This window comes from Zonotrichia albicollis, chromosome 3 (genome assembly GCF_047830755.1).
Source record: "Zonotrichia albicollis isolate bZonAlb1 chromosome 3, bZonAlb1.hap1, whole genome shotgun sequence".
Lineage (NCBI taxonomy): Eukaryota > Metazoa > Chordata > Aves > Passeriformes > Passerellidae > Zonotrichia > Zonotrichia albicollis.
Window position 1 is genome coordinate 41,407,075 of NC_133821.1, and position 22,433 is coordinate 41,429,507.

General features: G+C 35.3%; 1 protein-coding gene across 3 annotated transcripts in view; it reads left to right on the plus strand.

Moving 5' to 3' along the window:
• Window positions 1-22,433, plus strand: part of BTBD9 (BTB domain containing 9) — a 109,592-nt gene that overhangs the window by 69,628 nt on the left and 17,531 nt on the right. For all 3 annotated transcript variants that reach the window (XM_074537233.1, XM_014264388.2, XM_074537234.1), the window contains exons 9-10: window positions 7,385-7,574; window positions 14,840-14,947. In XM_074537233.1, the coding sequence (XP_074393334.1) occupies window positions 7,385-7,574; window positions 14,840-14,947 (298 nt within the window). The remainder of the gene's footprint in view (window positions 1-7,384; window positions 7,575-14,839; window positions 14,948-22,433) is intronic.

Genomic DNA, 22,433 nt, shown 5'->3' on the forward strand with positions numbered 1-22,433 from the left:
CGCTGATGGAGCACTCTTAGCTCTGGGCAGCTTATATAACACTGATTTAAGTACCTTTATGTTGCTTAAGGTAAAATCCCCTACGGACCAATGGTACTGAATGATAAAATGTGTCACAGAAAGATTTAATATTGATTTTTTTTAATCGTTAAAATGGGGTGGTTTCTGTGCTTTCTTCCATATAAACTCACAAAAGTCAGATCCTGAAGTTCATTGGAGAGAAACTCCAATGAGTTGGAGTTGTCTAGGGGAGGTTTCCCACAATTTATTACTTATGACATAAAATCAAGAATTTCAGCGAAATTCTCAGAGTTCATGCTGGTTTTAAACATATATTTAAATTTTAAATGTGTACCCATGACAGATGGAAGGAAAAACAGTTTTCAAAATAGGAGGAGAAGGAAGATTTTTAGTAAGATATATTCACTTCAAATTTTTCTCTGAGAAAGTTATAATATTTAGCTGTGAAAAACCAAGACCCAATTTCTTCAGCCTGTTCCCCGTGCATTATACAAAGGCAAATCAAAAGCCTTCCCTTTGTTTTAGGCAGTGTGCAAGCAGCAATGCTATTGCTATTGACTTCAAAATAGAATAAGCAGTAAGGAAGAACTGTGTTAAAAGAAAATATCTCCCTTCAGTAAGCTATTTAGCAGATAAACAAAGTATCTCAGATTTGATAAAACTATTGAGTTAAATTTCATAGTTAGCACTGCCAGCCATGAGTTTTTAAAATCTTCATACAAAATCAGTTAATGTGTACAAATATTTGTATGTATTTGATTTCAGATGATCAAATTTATTTAGTAAATGCTCAATTTTGGACTTAAATAATTTTGAGTGTTAACACAAAGATTGATTGATCATAAGTAGGCAAGGCATTAAATCCATGCATGTTTGTGTAAGTGAACTTATACTGAAAGTGACTCATCTTTCATAGACTCAATTATTTTTACTGGTTGAGTGATCATTCTGGTGAGACAAACTGTTTGATCTCTTTTATCACTTCTTAAGTTTCAACGGTAATCTAGGAGATGGAGACTTTATATGGATTTATTAAAAATTCTCTGTTTGAGAGAATGGTTTTGTAGAATCTTAGAGGTGAATAGGATTTGGCAGCATAGTACTAAGGGTTTCTGGTGTTAATGGTGATTGTTAATCAAGGGCAGCTTTGCTGTTCTTCAGTGTGGGGCAGTCAAGATGTTGCACGTGTAAGTCATTTGAAATTATCAGCAGTAAGGAAAGAGAAGGGCCTGTAGATTTACACAGGTTTTTATATTTAAGGGATATTAGTCCATTCAATTGGTAGAAAGTTAAAAGTAAGAATTTGAGGAGCAGTTAATTGAAAGTGGGGTGTGGATAGTCTTCCAACTGTCAGTGAGGTTCCAGCAGTTGTATACATGACCCTGCAGAGTTTCTGGTGAGAAAGATGGAAATTGAAAGATTTGGGGACTGGTTGAGGCCAGTCCAGTTGTGAAATGGAGAAGGGACACCTCTGACTGTCCATCAGAATTTTTGGCCATCAGTATTGCCTATTTAAAAATATTCTCAGCAACTTTGATCCAGCAAAGAGATATTCTATCTATTCAATGCTTTTTTTTTAGTGTGATGATTACCATAAGGTGCCATATTGTATGGCTTCTGCAGTCAAGCAGACTGCAGGTCCAAGGTCCACCTGAGGAAAAACTCAGTTTGAGTACCAGTGGGTTGGCACAGATTCATTTTGTTACTGTGATGAGGGTTTTTAATGTTTGTCTCTGCTTCTGAAATGACCAGATAGGATAAAATGAATTGAAAGCAGTTAGGAAAAATCAACAAAATATAAGAAAGTGCAGTAATCAGAGCAGATTGCTTTTAAGCTTGACTGAGTAGAGAAACTTTCATCTTAAACCCTTGAAAAGCAGTTCATTGGGTTCATTGCTTATCCCATATGTTATTAAATGTGGTATTTATTAAATTAGGCTAGAAAAAACACAGCTGCTGTTTCTATACTCTGTTTTATTTTAAAAATGAAGTATTGGTCAGCCCTAGAAGGCCATAAGGTCCTTTCAAAAAGACTTAGTGACCCCTACTTCTACCAAAACAACACTAAAGATAGGATGTGAAGATTTGTCATTTGAAAACTCATTCCAAAGAAATGAGGCCTCTGAGGTATTTGGTTAGAGATGTTATAGAAACTTGAGAAATTATTTATTTAATTTCTGTGAAAGATACTCAACTTGATCAGAGAGCTGTATATGTGAAGAGTGTAATTTATCAGATATATTACTACTGGTACATAATATCTATGTGATGGCCATCACCGTACAGTGAAGATTAGAAGGCTGGTAAACAAATAATAAAAATGAAGTGTTGTTTCATTATAACAACAATTTTATGTTGTTGTATTTTTGTTTACAAGGTTTTAATGAAAAATTGCTAACTTTACATATTACAATTAAAAGTCAATGTGGAAGGTGATTTATACAGTTAGTTTGTACAATCCTGGATGTGGTACTAACACAACACAATGGTAGCTGAGTAGCACTTTTGAAGCAAAAGTAGCAGAAAATGCTCTTTATAGCACTGCCTGGTGTTTAAGTGTTGGTTTACAGTTTGTTGTCTTGTGAAATGAGGTGACAGAAAGGAATGTAGTCATATGAAATTATTTCCCTAATGAAGATATTAAGGTTGAGATATATTTTTCTTTTTGGCATAGTATTATTTGTAAGTGTGTAAGTTAGCAGTTTTCCATATTGAATTCATGATATTAACATAACTCTTCTGTTTAAAAAGGATGCAAATATTTTTTAATCTGACAGTCATAGTGCTTGCTTATAATGAACTTCTGCTTATGAAGTTTTGAATGGTCTTAAGCCATTACTATATAATCTAGAATTCAAAACAAAAGAATATTTTCTCATGTAAGAGACATACTGCTTTGGAAGCAGTACCTGGTGTCATGCAATGTATTGTAAAATGTTCTAATCTGCCCAGTGGCAAAAAGTTACAAGAGTTAAAGAGCTGTTTCTCTGCAAGGCTTCTTTAGGTTTCTTGGAGTTTTTTCCCAGCCTTAGTAGAGGAAAAAAATTCCACTTTTCTGCCTCTAATGGGAAAAAAATTGTAATCTCAGTGTCCTTTAGTCAATTCTCAGTGTCAAGGGGCAGTCAAGGATTATGTGGGCTTGACCAATTTTCTTTGTGATTTTGAGCCTGGTGAAGGGTATTGGGAGTGCAATGTGGATGGTTTTTCCATGAAGCAGTGTTGGTCTGTGGTCTGTCTCAGTCTTTCAGGCTGTCCTGTAATGTGTACAATATACATGAAAGAAAGAACAGTGAATAATGACTGAAGAGCAGAAGATGGATGTAAAAACATTGGAATGTCCTTGGTCACCCTCTGAGGAACGCTGTTCAGTTCTTAGGAATCATCATGAACCTTCATTCGTGTGCTGTTCAATGCCTTAGGAGAACTTGTTTTAAGAGGGATAAAATGATACAAATAAATATTCACTTGTCTTTTACTCCAGCAGTTATTTAGAAAAAGAAAAAGAACAAACAGAACTGAATGTATAACAAGGAGAAACCAGTCATATCAGTTTCCTAGTGTGTGGTTCAGCTATGTAAAAGATTGCTTTGTCTCTCCCCAAGGAAGCAGTGAAAGATGCTGGGTTTTGTCTAGTTTAATGTTGGCTCCACACAAAGCTATCATATTTTTATTCCCTTTTGAAAAGGGTCACATTTTCTGAAACAATGCAGGCTTACCCAGCAGTATAATTCAGCTCTGCTGCAGACATAGCTTTAGGAAATTATGAAAAATTGAAGATAATCTAAATACTGCAGGAATTTTTTCCCTTTTCTGCAAGAAAGGGTAGCCACATGGTTGGTTTTGAGAGAGATCTGTTCATGTGGTTCTAGTTCTTTTTTTTTTTAATCCTTTTCTGTCTGTTTCCAGTGCCACAAGGAGGGATGCACACTTCCTAAAACAGCTGATATTTCTGACAGCCCTCTGCAGACACAATGTTTAATGAAAAAGCCCTGTAGCAGCCAATTATTTGGCAATGAAAAGTATGGCCAATTCTAGTGACTTGAATGGTTTTGTTCTAATTTATTGGATTAGGAGTCACAAACTGTAGCAAGTATCAAGTGAAAAATCAGCCTTCTCTGAAGATTTTCTAATACAATTTTTGTCAGTTGGACAAAAACACATATTAGTGGGGTTTTCTTTTCCAGCTAAATATGGCTTGCAGAAGGCTTTTCACTGAAACAGGTGAAGATACTGTTGATATTTGTTTGAAGTTGATATTTCTTTAACTCTTGATTTCTTTGAATAATTTAATTGAAGATTCAAATTAAATATAGTAATTTCATCAGCAAGTTTCAACTCAAGAAAATAAGAGAGTGTTTTGAATGAAAGGGCATGTGGCTGTACTTTTAATTAACTGAAAATTGTGTAGATTTCTTATTTTTTCTACCATGTAGCAAATAAACAAGGGTAAATTCATATACTGAATTAAGATTAGACTTAACAAATCTTTTGGCATGTGGAAAATAATGAGAGCAAAATGCCTATTACCCCTTTAATTCTTTAATATAATATGATCAAACTCTGAAATAATCCTTGCATACTTAATTCTCTTTTTCTTTAGTTTCAGCTTTCTATTTTCCTACCAGCCAGGAAGGAAACTTTTGTCAGTTTAGTAGATGTTCAAGTAGAGAAGGAGTGCAATTTTATAGTGAAAAATTGAACGATTGGAAGATGAGCTTTTAACAGATATAATCATGAGAGGAAAATCACTCCTTCATACTAACTAAAACAAAATTATGCTTCTTCTAGTGTAATTGCTTGTTTATAGTTTCTTCACAATGGTAGTTTTGTGTCTTAAGAGAATTCCCTAAAATGAACAATTTTGTTGCAATGATGACACATAAGCAAAGAACTTTTGACTATTGCCTAGAGTGCAGTATAAATATATTCAACAGTCCATAATGCTTTAAATTGCTGCTTTCCTATAAAATAAGACTGTGTAATAGATCTGCTGTCTCCCTGTATGTTTATTGTCATAGTTTCTTTGAGGTTTATTAACGGCTGGTTTTGTAAACCAGTTCAAATACCCACTTTGTTCTGTTCCTTTCTGTGTTGCAAAAAGTTATTTGAGGATTTTCTTTCATATTCCCACCCACCCATATTGTAGTGAAGTCACAGTGGATGGACAGAAAGCAAAAGCTGACCTGTCCAGAATGAGAGATAAAAGGAAGTAGTCTACACTCAGATATGGAAGCTACTTTGCAGCAGCAGCATTAACTTTTTTTTCTGAGTGCTTCAGGGGAAAAAAAATTTCGTGTGAAAAAATCAAGTATGCTAAAAAGACAAAGAGAAATAAGCTTAAGGAGTGATAAATATGAGTGAGGCTACAACACACTCCTGGTACATTTTTATCTTGGAAGATCTCTAAAGACAGTTGAATAACATATCTGTCTTATCTTTAAATATAGTCAGTATAGATGACCCTTAGGCCATGTCCTGAAAATTGCAATCCTTTATAAAAATACCGTTGCTAGAATTATATATACTGCTAGTTCTTCATCACTCCATACTGCAGCATAAGACAAAGAGACAAGAAAGTAAGTTTTAATAAATGTTTGATGCTGCTGTCCTGTAACCTCAATCATCTTCTCCTTTTGTTTGCTTACAGAATGTGTTTGCTTTGCTAACACACAGTCTTTCCTGTTCCATAAAAGCAAATCAGACTTTTCAGCCCAAAACTGTTGTGTGAACAGTAGGAAAAAAAATTGTATTTGTAATCTTCTCTTTTCTCTGACAGTATGTAAGAGCTGGATAGCTGGTGGATTTTAAAAAAAAGGAAACAAAAATAGAAACAAGACTGTTGGTTTTGACAGTTTCTATTTGTAAATAAGTTACCTAAATGAAAGCAGATATTCTAATGGGAAAAAGAAAGACAACCAAAAGACTTGAAAATACAGAAGAGTCCCCACCAGATGGTACTTTTAATAAATGTATCAAGTGTATATAAAAGATAATGAACATTCAAAATAGGGAGTGGCAGACCCCCTAGGGAAAAGGACCAGGATGGCACATTCTGCGCTTCAATTAGTCAGAGTCACTTTCTAATTAGCTGTTGTAGGGAAGACACAGAATTATGTTAAAACCACACCAAGACAGTTTCTGTACAGTTTTTAAGGAGTTTGATTAATCAGGGTAACATCATCTTAGGAAAGTCATGGATTAGTGCAGAAATCTAAATGTGAGAAGGAGCAGGATGACGCTCAGAGGGCACGCAGGCAAAATATTGCATGAACTGAGCTGCACTACGTTCAATTAATCACTTAGCTCAGAGTGTGTCTGCAGTGTGCCATGGAGTCTCAATATAAGCATTGATTTTGACTCTTCTACTCATTTTCTTTTTTACCAAGATTGGAATAGCTTCCTCTTCCTATTAAAAAAACCAAACCAGCTCTATGTAGAAGATGCTTGAAAGTTTATATAAAATAAATACACAAATAAGTTCCTTTGCTCCCAGGGAGGGAGGAGAGGAAGAAAAGGAAGTCGAGACAAATTTTGATTCAATGCCAGTACTCTTAGTTCGCAGTGTTAGGCTTTGCTTTATTGAGATTGTTCCCAGTGAAGTACTTCTAATGTCTAACACCTGCTGTCCCATAAGAATCTAGGAATTGTTGAGTGCCTCTTTTCAGTAATTGGGGAATCAGGAGATTTCTAGAATAGTGAAATGGTGATTTTAGTATTTTTTTATGAGCAGACAGAGATGATAGTATATTTGGTAATGCAGTAGCTTTTCCAAAACTGATTGTTTTTCTACTGCCTTGGATTACTACTTTGCAATGATCTTGCAGTTTCTTCCCATGTGTTTTTTAAGGTGTTTTGGTTGGTTAGTGGCTTTCTTAAGATTATTCTTCTGACACCAGTAGCACAGTGAAATCACAGAATTCTAGCTCTTCATGGGAAATTATCTCTTTTTTTGCATGCTGTAAACTCATACAGTTATCTCTGAAATTTCTCATAACTATGTTCTAGTCATTTTTGAATGTTGTAGTAGGGGGAGGATTCATCATAAAAACAGGAAGAAATTCTTTCAAAATTTCTAAAGTTTTGCAGTACAAGATATTTGTTTCCCAATTGTGTTAAAAGAGTGCTTTTGTATCACCAATACTGAAATCCATCTGTTAATTTACCAAGCTATTCTGGAATCAGTGGTATAAAAAGTATCTGTACCAGTTGTTCATAGTTCATTTTATGTGAGTTAAATTGCCTTCCATTGATTTTATTTTCTTTCTTTTTTTTTTTTTTACCAGTTCTTCTCCAGAAATAGAACACTGGCATCTGAACTGTTTTCTGACTGTATGTCTGTCATCTTTGTGTTTTTAATTTACAGTTCCCACCGAAAATGTTGCAACAATTGCCGACTGTGCCAGTGTGATTGAGGGTGTAAGCCGCAGTCGCAATGCCTTGTTGAACGGAGACACGAAGAACTACGACTGGGATTCTGGGTACACGTGTCACCAGCTTGGCAGCGGAGCCATTGTGGTGCAGCTGGCACAGCCCTACATGATCGGATCAATACGGTAGGAGGGTTTATTTTTGTCTAAATTAGGGGCCACAGTGAAATTTTTGCTGAGCAGTTATTTTCTTTAGAATGTATGACATTTGGAAATGACATTAATTAGGGGGCTAGTTTAGTAGTTGTCACTTGGCTTCTTACTTCAGTATAACAGGCATGTTAAAAATTAAATGTGTGAATTATGTGTCGAGACACAGAGTGCAATTGCAGAAAATAATACTTTTCAGAGGCATAATAGTAGTAACAGTCAAATTATAAATTTAAAGTTATATACTTATTTTAAAATAGAATTTAATTGCAGTCTCACTTATGGTTAAGTAGGTGCAGTTACTGTTATCCACTTAATTCTGAAAACAATTTCCGTGAAGAAAATCATCATGTCAAGTCAGCCAGACTTCCTTTTTTTACTGCTAGTTTTTACTTAAACATGGAGGGTGTAATAAAGGTACAGCAACCTGAATATTGATTTACAAGGCTGGATTTATGAATGTGTTTTGATTTGGATTGACGTTCATTGGGCTGTTTCTACTGTAAATGCATGTATACATATGAAGATGAAAATTTTGGCTGATGTAGAGACCTAGGAAATAGATAGGAGAGCCGGATTTTTCACAGGTGAAAAGAAAAATATTCTTGCCAACTTCATATTCTCTGACTGTTAATGTTTGGGATGTTTGTTTTATAAAATCAGGCATAGAAAACCTTGTCTTAATGGGATAATGGTCTTTGTAAATTTAGACTGTATAGTCAGGAATTTAATTTGTATGCTCTGTGACAGAGAAGCAAAGATTTCTGAAGTTCATAGTACCAGTGATCAAAGGCTGAAATCCCAGGTGAGTATTGGCTTGCAAACAGGGACCATGTACGTAGATATGTATTTCTAGGAGCTCAGTGCCTTCCCCCTGTTAAGAGCTGCCAAGTGAGATTTGAAAGCTCTTTTATGACTGCCAATTTCTATTTTGTGTGGTTTGGTTTTGGCCTATGGCATTGTTATGATGGTTGTAAAACTCTGAAGATAGAGTTTGATATCAGCTATCCAAGCAAATCCCTAACCCAACAAAAGTAGTGTTTTGTGCATATGTAAGCTGTAGATGTTATGCATAATGCAGGTCCAGCATTGTTCTCACTGTGGGAAACAAGTTGAGTAAGCGTGGTTGGCAACTTTCCACACTCATTTGAGTTTGGTGTTGTTAATATTCTATTAAATATTGCATCTCAAGTAGAAAAACAAGCTGTACTCAGATTTCTTTAAATAGGTACATGAAAATGTAATGCTCTCATTTTCATGGCATTTTAAACTTAAGTAGCAGTTTTTAGCAGCAAGGCTTTGGCCATATAAAAGATGAAGAGAAGAATATGCTAACTAGAATGGATAGTTTCTCAGTTTCTCTGTCTTCCTATCTTACTGTTTTCTGATATGCTTCAATTGTTATCCTTCAATTATATATCCTTCAATTGATGCATTGTACCATCCTTTTCCAGTTAGAGAAAAAAACTGAATTTCCTGTAATAAATGCTATGCTATTGTTTATTCTTGTGCAGAAGATTTTTAATAAGTCTCTTTATTAAATGGGTGTTAGGTGAATTAAACTTTGGGTTGCCAAGAAATTATAACTGTGTAATCAGCAAGTGTATAGAGCAAATTAAAAAAATAACCCAAACATTGCATAATTCAAAACTAATAGGCATTCAGTGATTTATGTGGTATTGAATTGTACAGCTACAGGTTCAGAATCTCATCTTTCTTTGTCAGTTTCCCTGCATGTATAGTACAAACAAGATTAATAGCTTACTTTACAAAAATAACAGTAATAAACATAGTCTGGGGTATCTTGTTACAGAGGAGACTACCTGCATTGCCTAGAGACAGAAATGCTAGCAGCATGTCGTTTTTCCTTTTTTGTGTACTGCCTAGAAGAAGAAGGGTTTTGAGTTGCAGCCATGTCTATTGCAGGTCATAGGAAGCCAAGGGAAGCTGCCCCTTGGAGTGGGGAAGTGAAGTTTCACTCTGTGGCATCTACAGCCTTGGCAAGGGTCTGGAACATGTTCTATATTATGCAGTGCTGAAGATGATGACAGTGGTCTCTTTATTCAGCATCAGGAAATCTATGTTTTGTACAGAAATCAAATCATATATAAACATGGACAACAGCAAAAAGTCTTAGTATTTAATCTTTATGGAAGCAAGAAATTTTTTTTTGTTAACAGAATGTCTGCCACAACTGATAGAACTTTATTCACTGCCTGTTTTCCTGCTGTTTGCTTGTTTGAAAACTCCCTTGATCTCATGCTCCCACCTAATAGAAAAAAAATCCAGGAGCATTTGCTTTAGGCTGGCAGTACGCCATGACTACAGAATGAATTAATTCTGCTACCCTCAGAAACTGAGTCATTATACCCATGGGTTTGGATTTTAAGTGAATAATTAGGAATTAAAGTATGTATCTTTTTAGTTCAGAAACACAAATGTGCCATTGAATATATTTATTTCAGAGGGGGTAAATATTATATAAACCTTTGAAAAAAGGTAGTAGCTGCTTTTAGTCTATAGAAATGGGAATATCACTGGGGAGAGCCTCTAAGACATGTTACCATGGCAACTAAATTCTGAGTATGGAAAAAAGACCAGAAGAACTATTGGTGTTCATATATGCCTTAGAAATGCAGAGAGTTGAATGTTTCAGGAATATATATTGTATGCATGCTTTCTGCCAAAGTCATTCCAATGTCTGAGAATCTTAGCACCCTTCAGGTTGAAAGGGACTTGAGGAAGAAGGCATCTAGCGTCAGATTGTTTCTCAAAGGAGGGTCAGTTATGAAAAAAGACCATCCAAATCAGGGCTTTATGCACATAGGTTTTAAAAATTTCTCTAAGGCAGGAAATTCCACAACTTCTCTGGGCAGCCTGTGATAAGCTGTTCTCAGACACTGACAAGTGCTGCTAGGTTCCTCCCAGCCCCAAGCCTCCTTAGGCAGAACAAGCCAGCTTCCCCAGTCCCTTCCACAGGTGTGTGCTTCAGTATCATGAACATTTAGATGCTGCTCTGCTGGAAGTGCTGAGATGTATCCATGTTCTATTTGGATCCAAAAAGGGCATGATCTAACAAGTGTCAGGTACAGAACAATGATCTCTTTCCATTGTTTTGCTGGCTCAGTTCCTATCACTCTAGCTCCATAATTTTGTAACCTTCATTGCTGAGAAGGCATGCAGGCAACTAATGACATGTGTTCAGTTTGACTCAGGAATTCCATGGGAGACCACATTGAAACTTTGTTAGTATTGAATACTTCTATTTGTATATAAATAATATATGTGTATATGTTGTTATGTATATATATGTATGTTGTTACGTATATGTTATGTACATATAAATTTGGAGTCTTGACTCCCACAGCAAAATTTACTCAGAAATTCTGAAAGAGGTCTAATGATAATCAATGCTCAATACTGTTTTCTAATGGAGAAGACATGGAAAACATGGAGATTTCAACCCATCCCTTTCAATCCAAACTATTCTATGATCCTATGGGGTTTTTTTGAACAGCTGTTAGTAAATATGGTCTTCTAGATTATGAAATTTTAAAAAATATTTATGAGTTTTATTTTTTATTAGTTCTCAGAACAGTTAACAGAGTTATTGTTAATTTAGGTATTTTTTCCACATAGTTGCCTGTCTGGACACAAAATATCTTTCTCCTTTTAGTCCCTGAAAAGGCCCCTATCAGTGACAGAATACTATAGTATTTAATTAGGAGCAGAAATAAAGCAACTGGTGTGTTTAACATAGTAAACACAATTTAATTTTTAAATGGCTAAAACGTGAGTATTGCAGCAGCTGCCATATCACAATGACTTTCTGTCTAATACTCCCTGCATTTATCTGGAATAGAAATAGAGTACTATTATGCTATAGCCTTTGCCTGATTTTTCTTATAAATGAAAAAAAAATTGTTAAGAGTGTATGTGGTTGAGATGGAATTCTATACCATAGTGATTTTCATATTAGAATAATGAAGACTTTAATGCTTGTATGAAATTGATAGATTTTCATATACAGAGTAATCCGTAAATTAACAAACAGCATCAGTGAACTTGAATGTATTTTCTGTTTGCTTATACCATCATCATATACATCTCTTATGCTTTCTGATTTTCCATACCATTTCCACTTATGAAGCTTTTCTTTCTTTGCTGCACATTTTCTGTGCTTGCCTGGCTTGAGAGTAAAATCATGACTCAGAATGAATGATCATAGGAACACTTAGAAAATAGGCAGAAATTTTGTCTCCTTTGTAGGATCTTTGTAGAAAGAAAGAAGGTTTCTTGCAGGATAACTACTGAAACATAAATATCTGCAGAAAATTGAAGGGGTTTATAGAGAACCAGAGGCAAAAATGCAGTAACAATTGTATTTAAAAAACCCCCTTCCATGTGGAAGGGTATTCTTCCTTTTTCTTTTTCTCTTTCAAGATGTGTCGCTACTTCATGTTTTAATTTCTGTCATTTAGGTTTCTACAAGTATGGAAGTGGTTTATGAACTGAGTACTGTCAAATAGTTATCTGTATGTTCTGTGTAGTGACTTACAGTACTCAGGAAGCAGGTGTCATCCTGTCAGGTGCATGACTAATGTTTGGCTTTCTGCTAGCACCTTGAGTATATGTAGTTATATAGCAGTCTGAACTAAACAGTGATAATTTTTTTACAGAAATTTAAAAATAAAAAGTAAGCACAGACAGCAGAAAATGTTTTTAGCAATGCAGAACATTCAATCACAGGGTAACACATGACATTTAGGGACATAACTGTTTAAAAAAGTACTGCAGCATTTTTTTTTCCTGTAACAGGTAGCCAATATAATCATTTTCCTATGCCTGCAATGTGAAGTTTGATTCATATTTGAAAAGCTTTTATCTTATAAGTTGAAGCATTGTGGACATGTGATGTAAACAGCAATGTCATATTAAATGATTCACAGGCTTAGGCTCCAGATACCCAAAACAGAAATATGTTTAAATCTCACAGTGTTGCAGGGTGTAAGCTGGATAAATCTTCACTCAATTTTTCTTTCTCAGTCCTGAGGGCGAGACACACTAATGAGCTAATTTAACTTTTTTATTTCAATATGGAAAGTCCTAAGAACATGGGGGATTTTGCCATAAACGGATGCATTTCCAATGGATATAGTTCTGATTTTTAAGTGGAATATTCTCTTTCTGGTCATTTAATATTCATCTTAGCAAAACATAGCTTTGCTAAAAAAATTCAACATGGTAATTTGCCTGTAATGTGTCACAAAGATTGTTGTGCCTGGCATAAAAAGTGGCCTTTGTGCTCAGTGTGCACTGCTGAATATTTTAGTTGTCACCTGAAAGTTTTTCACTGCTCATCCAGAAAGGCATTTCAAGCAGAGTAAATTCCACGTAAGTTCTACTGTCAGTCTACATCCTGATTTTCTCCTAAAAGGCTTCTAGAGAAGAAATAACTTTTTATTTTCCTTCAGAAGTATCAAAGTAAGAGAAATCTACATTTAGCATTCATGCAAAGTCACTTTGGGAAAGATGCTGCTGACTTTAATTCACTCATTATTTGATTTATAATAATTCTAAACCATATGATTTTTAAACCTATTTAATGAGATTCAGTTGATTTGGAAGAGATCAATTATATATTTTTGAAAGGAACAAATATGTCCTGTTAGACTTTTGCTTTAAAAACAAGCCAGCTGTGTTTTAATTATGGTATTGTTAGTTGAAATTACAGTCACCAGTGTGCTTCTGATATTCAAACTCTTGATCATGGCTTTGAAAGCATGGATCAAGGAAACAGCAATGAGTCACCATGATAAAAAGGATTCTATCAAAAAGCATAATTAGCTACATTTTGATAGACTTTTTGAAGGAAAACAAATTTATGAATGTTTTTTATTTTTCCTCTTTTTATAATTTAGAAGACTTGGTTCAAATATAAATGTTAAATCAATTCAGGACCTGTTGATTAGTAGCAGTTACCAAGAAGAGGACTGTAATCAGTAAACTTTTTTAAAGAAAATGCTCTTCATTCACTGTCTTTGGAGACCTTTCAGCTGTAGAAAAGCAGAGTGAGGATAATCAGGTGAAGGAGAGGTGTTGAAGTTGTGTGGTTGTGTTTTGGGGTGTGGGATGTTTTGTTAAGACTGTTATGATGCCACAGACAACTCTTCATTTTTTACTAAGTCAACTCTGAATTTTTTAATTTGCAAATAGACAGTATTCATATGTGCTAAAAGACTTTTGTTGAAAATGTTTTAATATAGCTTCTTAAAGCTACTTTTGACAGCATATTATTTCTGATAATATTAATGAGTTACATTCAGCATCTAGAGAATTTGTTATGAATCTGCTTGGCCACTAGACCTAATTCCACTTTTAACACTGGGATTTCAAAAGCTGAAAAGAAAGGCCTGAACTAGGATGTTTCTCTTTGTACTCAGTGTTGGGAGGCTTACTTTGAGTACTGTGTCCAGTTCTGGGCCAAATATCTCTTTTAACAGGGGGATAATGCCCATATAAAGAAAAGTAAAGAAGATACATTTGCCAGATATGGTTTTTGATAATACTTGAGCTAAATGCCATCCCTGATGCTTTAGGTCTTGTTCTTTGTAAGACAAGTATGGAAATCAAGGGCTATTCAATATCACTTAGTGCCCTTCCTGAAGGGAGTGCATGTTTTTTAGAATTATTGTCTTTCTTTTTCTTCTGCCTTTTTAGCAATTTGTTTAACAATTTATTGGTTTTTTTTCCTTCTTCTTCTTCTGATGAGCCAGGACTGGGAATTCCCATTTCTTTACTTTTTTTTAAAATATATTTCTGATATATTTTCCAAAATCAAAATAAAATACAATTAAGAAGGCAGCATTATCCTTTTAATCACTTAATTATTTTTTCTGTCCTTTCCTAAACTGTCTTTTTGAAACAGATCTTTGCATCATTTATTAAGAAGGCAATGCCATGTGGCAAATCAGTTAAAAGTAATAGGATGAATATAGTAGATTAGTGTTCATAAGTTGCTTATTACAAGCTTGTGAGTCTGTTGCTGGCCTCAGGATAATAGGAATGGAGACACCGTAGTTTGAGATGGCAAAAACAGTAAAGACTTTGTTGAGTGTTTCAGGTACATTCCATAAGAAACAGTTACATTTAGAAAGGATTAAGTGGAGAAAATAAAGGGCTGGAAAAATTTAAAAGTTGGTTTGATGTTTAACTTCCATCTCAAAAACTTCTTCTTGTAGGTTGCTACTTTGGGATTGTGATGATCGGAGCTACAGCTACTACATTGAGGTTTCAACAAATCAGCAGCAGTGGACCATGGTGGTGGATCGCACAAAAATTTCCTGCAAGTGAGTTTAGTTCTTTTACACTCATTGTCAGAAGTTAAGAACTGGAAGCTGGGATTTTTGGTGGGTTTTTTGTTCACTACTTACGTATGTTACTGTAAAAAGAATGACTTATATCATTTCATAACCTGTGAATTAATGCAAGACTTTCAGAATCAATTTCTTAAGATTGCTTCTGGATCTTCAGACAATCAGTTGGATTCTTCATTCATAAAAAGTCTGCCTACTATACCCTTGGTTTTGTGATCACTACAAGTTAAACTGTGTGTTTCTGGAGGTCACATGTTTATGGTGACCCTGGATGTCAAACCACCCTGCCTTGAGAAATGTGGTGAGAGGGAAGAGAGCATACTTGATAAAGGATTTTGCTACTCAAATGGCTTTCTCCCTTATCAAAATTCATGAATGTATTGTATCACATCTGAGGAGAGTGAGGGTAGGGACCAAATCATAATAGACCACACGGTTGCCAATGCTTGATCTTGTCTCTGTTCAAAAGTAGAGTGCTTGACTTATGCACTGAACACTCTGCTTTTGAAAAGCACCCTTCCAGAGAAAAAGAGTGCTCCTTAAGCAGAGATAAAGAAGAGAGAAAAACTTCCATTTTCATTTGAATACTTAAATCAGGAAAAATCAATCAGGCATGAATACTTTCCAACTGTATACTCTCCATTGGCTTTACTGCAGTTTCTGCTGATAAAATCCGTTCCTCAAGTATGGATGAGGAATTTGGTGCCGAGAGCTTTCTTAAACCATGTGATGATGATTCAAATTCTTAGCAAAGAATGATCTAGATACTGGTCATAAGACTGAAAAGACAGTCTGCAAATTCATGTATTACATATCCAGAAGCCAGGTATGCTCAGCATTCAGTGAATGTTGATCGGATATGTGATTCCCGGATTAAACCCCTGGGAAGCTCAGAATTATAAAAATCTTACATCTTTCATTTTCCCTGAGTCAGTTTTCCATGGGATGTGCTTTCTTTCTTTGGACAAAATTCAAGTCATCAGCTTATATGGCGTCACCCCCACCCATCTTCTACTTGTGCCAACCAAAATAAAGGGATTTTACAAATTCAGAGACACTCTGCATTCTCAGTTTGTCGCATCAAGCAAGAGAGTTATTCAGTCCTTTGTAGCAGCACTGCTGACACACATTTTTCTAAAGTTTATATTTCATCCCTTAACAAACAGTGTGACTCAAATGCTTTACAACACTCTCTGGATGTGTTGGTGAAGGAGAACTTGACATGTCCTTTCAGTGCCTGTAAAGGGCAGGGTATTGATGAGCAGAAACCTGGGTTCTGCCTGCAGCTCTGGAGAACGATTAAATCTTCACTAGTTCTCAAAGACATCTCAGCATAATAGATAAAACTCATCTTTTTGTCTGCCTCCAGCAGTGGGAGCACTAAAAGGCTGAAACCACAAAAGGGAGAAAAAGAGATATCAGGAATCTGTGCACTTTTTCCTTTTACATTTTGATATTGAAAGCCTTTTAACAGTCCAAAGGAGCACTTGCTTAAGTATGCACAGTGTAGGTGAAATTGCTGATAGACTGCCCAGTTCAAATATCTTTTCACCATGTTCAAACCATGCTTTTTTGCTTTTTTTCTTATTTTCAAAGCCTTAGCCTTGAGCAAATAAAGCTACATCCCTGAAGTAAAGATAGCTGCCTTCTTGGGTATACTTCAAAATCTTGATTCAAAACATAGATACTCTGGAAATTCTCAAAGCTGTGGCTGCAGGAACAATTTTCATTTGGATTAAAGAATTGCATTTTACCTAACTTCTTGCTCTGACAGATGTGCAGTCAGCTGGTACTATGCCAGTCTTTATTCTTGAAGTCTACAGACAAGGAGTGTCCTAGCATTGTCTATATCTGCTTTAAACAGATAAAAAGACCTGGTCATGAAGCTACCAGAGTTCACTGGCCATCAAATTTCAGGTGATTTCTTTGCATCTGATAGCATTTTTTACATTCAGTTTATATCTCTTGCCTTTATGATCAGAAATATAGATTGAGTTTTTTTCAGTCAAAGAAAACTAAATATGTTTCACTTTATTTTCAGGTATGATTTGCAGAAATGCTGAAGTTACTTCAGCTCAAAAAATTACTTGAATTGTAACAGCAGATTGATAACCAAGTATATGTATCATATAAATATATGCAGTAATATCCATAGTATCAATATTTTTTCTCTAGTAAATATGTTAAATATATAAAATGCTATATAACTGCCAAATGCCACAAATGATGGGACTGGTCTGTAAAGAAAAGAGCATTGTCATTTCATACAGTGTGTAATTACATACAGTACTGGCACACTAATTTTCTTTACTGAAAAATACTGAAACACAGTGTGATCTAAAAACACCATACTCCTAGTGTTTAAAAATAGTGGAATGTAGAATAGAAGAGACATCATAATTCAGTGGCTCATGTGCTGAATGAAGGCCCTCACTTAAAATTGTTGGGTAAACTTTCAATGTGATGGTAAAGATTTATTAATGAAAAGGGAAAAATTGAACCAGTCACTGCCTATGACTGGTGAAGAACTATTTTTTGAGTTAGTTTCTGTAATCAAAAAAAAAAAAAAGCTCAAATTGAAAACCTGGGGATGGTTGCCATGAAAACAAACAACTTGTTTTCACTTCAGATAATTTTAACAGTGACAACAAATAGGAAAGATAGATTTGGATCTTAACCAAAATTAACAGATGCTGGTAAAGTGGAGGTGGTAGGTTTTCTGGTTTACTGTCATAGTGTAACAGTAAAGATACTCCTGCTGGATGCAAAGGATTTCTTTTTTATCTGTATGTTCTTCCTCTTAGCATTACATTGATAGTTTTAGTCTGCCTCTGAATGCCTTCTGTTGCTGATTTCCAGGCTCCCCCAAGGAAAAGTAATGATCAAACTGAAGCACTGTGCTTGGGTTTGACTCACCATCAGGTTTAGGCAGACAATTATAATGCCTACATTTGGCAATTTTTATTAACCAGACTAGAGCATACAGGGATAGAAACAACAGTACCCTCATCTCTTTGTTCCCTGGATGGTTTTGAATGCTGTGCTCCTCTCTCACTTGGGTGAAACAAAACAAATCTTTTGCTAATTTGTGGTCCAATTTTGCAGCTATTTTTTTATCTCAGCCAAATCCTGGGGTTTTTTTTATGAATATTTGACATCCCAGCCTGAAATTAACTAATCCTCTGTTGGTATAAAAATTGTCTTCACTTAGACTTGTGTCTTTGTCTTTGTTTAAGGAAAATAAGTAGGTATGTCCTTCCATGGGATTGTGGTTGCCCACTTGACTGCAATATACATACTGGAGATGGAGTGCAATATAAGTGATTGATAAGGTCTTGAAATCCTGAGGTTACCCTTTCTGGCATTAGTTCTGTGTTTAATATATTGCTGTAGACTGAAGAAAAATAACTCACTTGCTTTCCAATGTAGAAAATCAAAGTGGATGTAGTGAAAACATGGGAGAATTTCACAGGGGCCCACACTTGAAAAGACAGAATACTTCAGTGAGAAAATTTGCATTACTAGTAATATTTCCTGTGCATTTTCCTGTCTTCAAACATGTGTGGGTAAGAGTTCTTTTTATGGATAAGACTTTTGGCCTTCACTGTTTGCTGCCTGGTTTTATGGCTACCTCTTCTTGCAGTGGAGTTAGACTTTTATGGAAGTCATTAGCTTGCTCTCTTGCAAGTGTTCTGTGAGGTCTCCAAATAGTTTTTGCTCAATTGCTGGCACAAAGGGGAGGATGAACTGTCTGCTGAACACAGACCTCGACAGACACCTTTGATAATCGGGAAGTGGAAGAAAAAACTATGAGAAAAAAATTAAATTATGTTTAAAGAGCATGTATTGGTTTTGGCAGACTACTGAAGCATGAACTTCCCCTTTAAACTCTCAGTGTGCTCCTTGAGGTTGTTTTAATGGCATTTTTAATGTAGTGTTTTGTGTAAATTAATAATTCAGTGCTCAAAGGCGGGAAGTGACAGGCTACTCCTAACCTTTTGTTCTCCCAGTTTTAAAAGGCTGAAGAAAAAACTGGATGTCTGTTATCTTCACAGGGGAAGCTTGTGTACCTTCCCTAAGTGAGAGCCAATTTATGCATACTGGTTGTGTAATTGACAATTTTCACATGCTCTGTGGAGACTATTTTTTTTTCTTTTCCACAATAAGCTGTTTTTCTCTACACAGTATGACAGTAATGAAAAACGGTCATGTTCCCTTCTATTTTTAAAAACATTTATGATAAGTGGACTTGAGCGTGTTAGTGTTGAACAACAGAGACTTGCACTTGTTAGGAGAATTTGCTGACAGAGTCTGAAAGTCAAATGAAAAACAAAAGATGCCAAAGGCCAGTAGGAGAACCAGACCTCAGAGTTAATGACACTTCTGATAAAATAAACCCTGCAAAGACAAATACTAAGCAGGCTATCACGGTGCTCATCAACTCAGTATCAGTCTTCAAAGTTCTGTTCTTTGTAGTTATTATGAAATGGATCTAATCCCTTGGCAGCAGGCATAGTATGTTCTGTCTAATGCTGTGGTGGAATTTGAGAGACAATGAATATTGGTTTTAGATGGACAATTCTAAAGCAGTTTGTATCAACTGTCTGTATGGCTAGTTGAGATTTTCTCATGGCAGGCATTACTTGATTTCCAGGAGGTTTGTAACGTACTGCATTATACATATATTTTAAGTTCTTTGGTATTCAGAATGTTCTGCTGTTATAAAGGTGTAAAAGCTTACAAACTTAATTTTACGTTTCCATTGCTTATTGAGTTTTTATTGTATAATAGCTATTTCAATTCTCAGTTCAGTTCCCCTCAAAATTTTTCTCTGTAGCTCATGTATAAATCTAATCAATAGTTTCACATGAAACAACCTTTGGAGTGTGGATGCAAAATTTATTATCAAAATTTACTAACTGTCTTCTGATTTTTTTTCAGAATAATTTTCAACTTTTGAGATTTTTGCTCTTGTGTAGTGTTTCATATTTCTTCCTCATGACATATTTATGTGCATTTCAAGTTTTCATTCACTACTGTATTTTATTTTATGATAATTCACAGGTAAAGAACACCTAGAGTGGTCTAGATCATGCACTTAACAGTCCTAAACCACTTTCCTGATGTACAGAAAAGTGTTTTCTATGTTGTCTGAGGATTTCTAGTGAGAAAATACTTCTGTTCTTAGCAATAATAGTAGCAAACTCAAGTTGGGATTGTTTCCCTGAGTATACTTTTGTGAAACCAGGTTAATATCTATCATGATATGATTATTAGTTCTGTTATGGAGATAATATTTGACGTGTATGAATATCTTTCCTGCACAGGGCAAATGATATACTTATATTTGTAATTTCTTATATTTAACCAAAAACACAGCAGTTTTTTATTCCTGTCCTCTGCTAGTTCCTTCACTTCACTGTATGATCCCATTTCTAGAATTCCCTTGCATCAGTTTTCATTCATCATTATTCTCCTTAACTACTTCCACAGAACTGTTTTCTTGCATAATAAAATGGCTGGAAATTTTCTCAGCTCTCTTTCCCACTGCTTGTATGCCTGCATCACATTTCTTCTGTTGTTTCCCGTCAGTTTTGCATGCATCTATTGTCCTGTCATACCTAGAATGAGAAAATATTTTTCCTCATTTCTGTGTAGTCCTTAATTCTGCCTCATGCCTGAGCTCCCAAGTGGCCAGGTGGAACAGGATAAAAGGACTTGTTCTTGTCCCTCTGATGTCAAGCAGATTTTTTTGACCATACTTTGTCGTATTTGACATGAAGTTAATTTCACAACAAACCTCTTCTTGTACCTCTTCTTCTGTCCAATGGAGTATATTTCAACTGTGATTCATCCTCTTTATTTCACATGAAGCAAGTTTTACAGCAGCTCTCTGAAATCCAGATGCCTGCTCCAGGATTGCCGAATTCACTGTGGCCACATTCATGCAATACAAAATGAAATATACTCAGGCAAAATGTCTGGGAAATTGCTACACTGTGAAGCTCAATTTCAAGTCTCACTTCACAAAAATAAACTAATAGTTCTCATTAGTCTGTTCATCATCCTGGTAATAATGCCTACTGGAACAAGTCAGACAGATATAAAGGGTCATTTTGTGTAATTATTGAGCTTTTAAGCCCTGCACGATAGAGGCATTGAAGTACATATTTTTCCCTGTGTTTATATGCTCACATTTTCGAATTATTCTAATAAGGCAAAAGAAGAAAGACTCCAGCTTCACAGTGCTGTCCTATTAAGCACAAAGAATTAAGATTTCACAGAGAGAAACCAGAGTTTCCATTTCAGAGCATTAGGAGCCTCTCAGCAGTGTAGAATTTCTGCATCTAACATTTCATTTGCTAGTTTTATTTTAGATTATTCTAGCTTGATTGAAGAAGCTTCTGCCTTCTTTAAAGTTACATTTCTTAACAGCAGTTCAGGATCACAAGGTTTTGAAATTGTTCATTTGTCTTTTCTATTTTTCTGCTTCTACCTTCAGTTCCTTGTGTTTGCTTTTCAGCCACAAATATACATGGATCTTTTGAACAAACCTTCAACAGAGTAACAAGGAGCTGCACACTGCAGTGTCCTATTCTGCCTTAAATGTTTTTCCATGTTCTCGTTCACTACAGCTCTGCATGTACCATATTCATTAAAGTCTTGCCTTGTGACTGCCATGATCTCGGCTCCACTTCATGCACATTGCTGTGAGGAGAGTTGTGAAAACACCACAGTAAATCTGACATCAGTTTGGATGTTAGCTCAGTTCTGCCTCAGAGAAAATAAGCACTACCAAATAATACCCACAATATCACTACCTGTTTCTTTTAGGTATTGAGTTTTCCCCCATGCCAGCAAAGACATGAATGTCTCTTTGGAGTCCAGCAAAAATTGGTGAATTCAGAATAGATATATGTATTGTTATTGCCATCTAGAAAAAATACTTCTAAGAAGAAAAGGCAATTCAGTATGTGTAAAATATTTGTAGTATAGTCTTCTATTCAAAGTGAAAAATCAAAACAGTCATTTACTTTCAAGAATTATTTTTATTCTCTTGTGGCAGTACATTGGCTTACCTGCACAGTCTTAAATTTTCTCTCTTGAAGATGTCTGTGTGTGCATGCATACACCCACATGCATGTAGGCATGCATGCACCCTCTCAGCACTTGTATGAATAAGTATTACTACAAAAAAGTTATCCAAATTGTACATGTCTCCTGTGAAACTGGCCCATTATCTGCCTCAGATAAGAAAGGAATGCCTAATACCTGAACTGTTGTTTTGTGGCTATGTTTGTTTACTTTGAAATTCATTGTTGCTTAAGATAATAAATTAATTAATAAGAGATGCCCAAATGACCTAGAATGTAAGAGGGTTTTTTTTTTGTCTGTAGGCCTTTCTTACAGGTAAAATAATTAAATAATACAGCAGCTGTTGACATCTCCTTGTACTGTC